Genomic DNA, 4,393 nt, shown 5'->3' with positions numbered 1-4,393 from the left:
GTAACGGGTCAGAACCCTACAGTGGGGTCAGAACCCTACAGTGGTAACAGGTCAGAACCCTACAGTGTCAGAACCTACAGTGGTAACAGGTCAGAACCCTACAGTCTGGTAACGGGTCAGAACCCTACAGTGGTAACGGGTCAGAACCCTACAGTGGTAACAGGTCAGAACCCTACAGTGGTAACGGGTCAGAACCCTACAGTGGTAACAGGTCAGAACCCTACAGTCTGGTAACGGGTCAGAACCCTACAGTGGTAACGGGTCAGAACCCTACAGTGGTAACAGGTCAGAACCCTACAGTCTGGTAACAGGTCAGAACCCTACAGTCTGGTAACAGGTCAGAACCCTACAGTGGTAACGGGTCAGAACCCTACAGTCTGGTAACAGGTCAGAACCCTACAGTCTGGTAACAGGTCAGAACCCTACAGTGGTAACAGGTCAGAACCCTACAGTGGTAACACCCTACAGTGGTAACGGGTCAGAACCCTACAGTGGTAACGGGTCAGAACCCTACAGTCTGGTAACGGGTCAGAACCCTACAGTCTGGTAACGGGTCAGAACCCTACAGTCTGGTAACGGGTCAGAACCCTACAGTGGTAACGGGTCAGAACCCTACAGTGGTAACGGGTCAGAACCCTACAGTGGTAACAGGTCAGAACCCTACAGTGGTAACACCCTACAGTGGTAACGGGTCAGAACCCTACAGTGGTAACGGGTCAGAACCCTACAGTGGTAACGGGTCAGAACCCTACAGTGGTAACAGGTCAGAACCCTACAGTGGTAACAGGTCAGAACCCTACAGTGGTAACACCCTACAGTGGTAACAGGTCAGAACCCTACAGTGGTAACGGGTCAGAACCCTACAGTGGTAACGGGTCAGAACCCTACAGTGGTAACACCCTACAGTGGTAACGGGTCAGAACCCTACAGTGGTAACGGGTCAGAACCCTACAGTGTGGTAACAGGTCAGAACCCTACAGTGTGGTAACGGGTCAGAACCCTACAGTGGTAACGGGTCAGAACCCTACAGTGGTAACGGGTCAGAACCCTACAGTCTGGTAACGGGTCAGAACCCTACAGTCTGGTAACGGGTCAGAAAACTACAGTGGTAACGGGTCAGAACCCTACAGTGGTAACGGGTCAGAACCCTACAGTGGTAACAGGTCAGAACCCTACAGTGGTAACACCCTACAGTGGTAACAGGTCAGAACCCTACAGTGGTAACGGGTCAGAACCCTACAGTGGTAACGGGTCAGAACCCTACAGTGGTAACGGGTCAGAACCCTACAGTGGTAACACCCTACAGTGGTAACAGGTCAGAACCCTACAGTGGTAACGGGTCAGAACCCTACAGTGGTAACGGGTCAGAACCCTACAGTCTGGTAACGGGTCAGAACCCTACAGTCTGGTAACGGGTCAGAACCCTACAGTGGTAACTGGTCAGAACCCTACAGTGGTAACGGGTCAGAACCCTACAGTGTGGTAACAGGTCAGAACCCTACAGTGTGGTAACAGGTCAGAACCCTACAGTGGTAACAGGTCAGAACCCTACAGTGTGGTAACGGGTCAGAACCCTACAGTGGTAACGGGTCAGAACCCTACAGTGGTAACGGGTCAGAACCCTACAGTGGTAACAGGTCAGAACCCTACAGTGTGGTAACAGGTCAGAACCCTACAGTGTGGTAACAGGTCAGAACCCTACAGTGGTAACGGGTCAGAACCCTACAGTGGTAACGGGTCAGAACCCTACAGTCTGGTAACGGGTCAGAACCCTAAACAGGTCAGAACCCTACAGTGGTAACAGGTCAGAACCCTACAGTGTGGTAACAGGTCAGAACCCTACAGTGGTAACAGGTCAGAACCCTACAGTGGTAACAGGTCAGAACCCTACAGTGGTAACAGGTCAGAACCCTACAGTCTGGTAACAGGTCAGAACCCTACAGTCTGGTAACAGGTCAGAACCCTACAGTCTGGTAACGGGTCAGAACCCTACAGTGGTAACGGGTCAGAACCCTACAGTGGTAACAGGTCAGAACCCTACAGTGGTAACAGGTCAGAACCCTACAGTGGTAACGGGTCAGAACCCTACAGTGGTAACAGGTCAGAACCCTACAGTGTGGTAACGGGTCAGAACCCTACAGTGGTAACAGGTTAGAACCCTACAGTGTGGTAACAGGTCAGAACCCTACAGTGGTAACAGGTCAGAACCCTACAGTCTGGTAACGGGTCAGAACCCTACAGTGGTAACAGGTCAGAACCCTACAGTGGTAACAGGTCAGAACCCTACAGTGGTAACAGGTCAGAACCCTACAGTCTGGTAACGGGTCAGAACCCTACAGTGGTAACGGGTCAGAACCCTACAGTGGTAACGGGTCAGAACCCTACAGTGGTAACAGGTCAGAACCCTACAGTGGTAACAGGTCAGAACCCTACAGTGGTAACGGGTCAGAACCCTACAGTGGTAACGGGTCAGAACCCTACAGTGGTAACAGGTCAGAACCCTACAGTGTGGTAACGGGTCAGAACCCTACAGTGGTAACAGGTTAGAACCCTACAGTGTGGTAACAGGTCAGAACCCTACAGTGGTAACAGGTCAGAACCCTACAGTGGTAACAGGTCAGAACCCTACAGTGGTAACAGGTCAGAACCCTACAGTCTGGTAACGGGTCAGAACCCTACAGTGGTAACAGGTCAGAACCCTACAGTGGTAACAGGTCAGAACCCTACAGTGGTAACAGGTCAGAACCCTACAGTCTGGTAACGGGTCAGAACCCTACAGTGGTAACGGGTCAGAACCCTACAGTGGTAACGGGTCAGAACCCTACAGTGGTAACAGGTCAGAACCCTACAGTGGTAACAGGTCAGAACCCTACAGTGGTAACGGGTCAGAACCCTACAGTGGTAACGGGTCAGAACCCTACAGTGGTAACAGGTCAGAACCCTACAGTGTGGTAACGGGTCAGAACCCTACAGTGGTAACAGGTTAGAACCCTACAGTGTGGTAACAGGTCAGAACCCTACAGTGGTAACAGGTCAGAACCCTACAGTGGTAACAGGTCAGAACCCTACAGTGGTAACAGGTCAGAACCCTACAGTGGTAACAGGTCAGAACCCTACAGTGGTAACAGGTCAGAACCCTACAGTGGTAACAGGTCAGAACCCTACAGTGGTAACAGGTCAGAACCCTACAGTGTGGTAACAGGTCAGAACCCTACAGTGGTAACAGGTCAGAACCCTACAGTGTGGTAATAGGTTAGAACCCTACAGTGGTAACAGGTCAGAACCCTACAGTGGTAACAGGTCAGAACCATTAATGAACCAATGACAGTTACAAAACCCAAGGACTCTGCAAGGAGACACGTAAATAACAAAATGTTAAAAAGCCCTGGTTTTAAAATGCGCGTCGTTATGTGATCAACATGTATTTTAATATAGTGCTCTAGTCCCCCTCCCACGGCCTGCAGCCCTCCTCCTCTGTGTGCGCGGCATTAAACAGGTACCAGGAACCTGCAACCAACGGCAACAAAGGTGGGGGCAGAAAATACAACATATTAATTTAATTATTCAGAAACGTATTTACGGTTGCTGGGCGGGCTGCGGCGGAGGCCCTCCTGGTGAGAGGTGTGTCATGTTTGTGATACAGGAGCAGCGGGAGGCTCGTCACGATAGGCATCAAACAATTAAAAAAAGACGTAGGGGAGGAGGAGGGAGGAGGAGGAGGAGGAGGAGAGCTGGGGAAGTGCTGCTGGAGATGCAATACATATTAATGAGTCCCAGCATGGTGTGTTGCTTTGCTCGGAAACCCCGACACCATGGGGGAGGGAGGGGAAGGTTGGCGGGGGAGGGAGGGGAAGGCTGGTGGAGAAGAGGGGAGAGAGGGGTAGTTTATTTTTTTTACTTAACTAGACGGCCTATCCCGGGCCAAACCCTCCCCTAACCCGGACGACGCCGGGCCGAATTGTGAGGCCGACCTATGGGTCCTCCGATCACAGGCCGGTTGTGATACAGCCCGGGATCGAACCAGGGTCTGTAGTGACGCCTCTAGCACTGAGATGTAGTGCCTCACACCGCTGCGCCACTCGGGAGCCCGATGTACAGAGACATATGGTCAACCAAGGGCAGGCATTGTAAGAGGAAGTGTGCTATTAGCTAGGAGAAGACCAAGCCTTTTTAGGTGGGCTACAGTAGTTAAAATACAAGCTGTGGTTGGAGGACACAGGCCTGTCCAGGCCCAGGAAGTACTGAGATCAGGCCAGTCCAGACCCAGGTAGTACTGAGATCAGGCCAGTCCAGACCCAGGAAGTACTGAGATCAGGCCAGTCCAGACCCAGGAAGTACTGAGATCAGGCCTGTCCAGACCCAGGAAGTACTGAGATCAGGCCGGTCCAGGCCC

General features: G+C 52.0%; 1 protein-coding gene across 1 annotated transcript in view; it reads right to left on the bottom strand.

Annotated features, from left to right (window-relative positions):
• Window positions 1–3,439: 3,439 nt before the first annotated feature.
• diaph3 (diaphanous-related formin 3) overlaps window positions 3,440–4,393 on the bottom strand; it is a 164,352-nt gene continuing 163,398 nt past the window's right edge. The window contains exons 4-5 of the mRNA XM_065016824.1: window positions 3,928–4,070; window positions 3,440–3,507 (exon numbers count right to left, since the gene is read on the bottom strand). Of these exons, the coding sequence (XP_064872896.1) occupies window positions 3,440–3,507; window positions 3,928–4,070 (211 nt within the window). The remainder of the gene's footprint in view (window positions 3,508–3,927; window positions 4,071–4,393) is intronic.

The sequence above is a fragment of the Oncorhynchus nerka genome, unplaced genomic scaffold (assembly GCF_034236695.1).
Source record: "Oncorhynchus nerka isolate Pitt River unplaced genomic scaffold, Oner_Uvic_2.0 unplaced_scaffold_854, whole genome shotgun sequence".
NCBI lineage: Eukaryota > Metazoa > Chordata > Actinopteri > Salmoniformes > Salmonidae > Oncorhynchus > Oncorhynchus nerka.
Note: the sequence above shows the minus strand (reverse complement) of the source record. Positions and strands in the feature narration are given on the sequence as shown.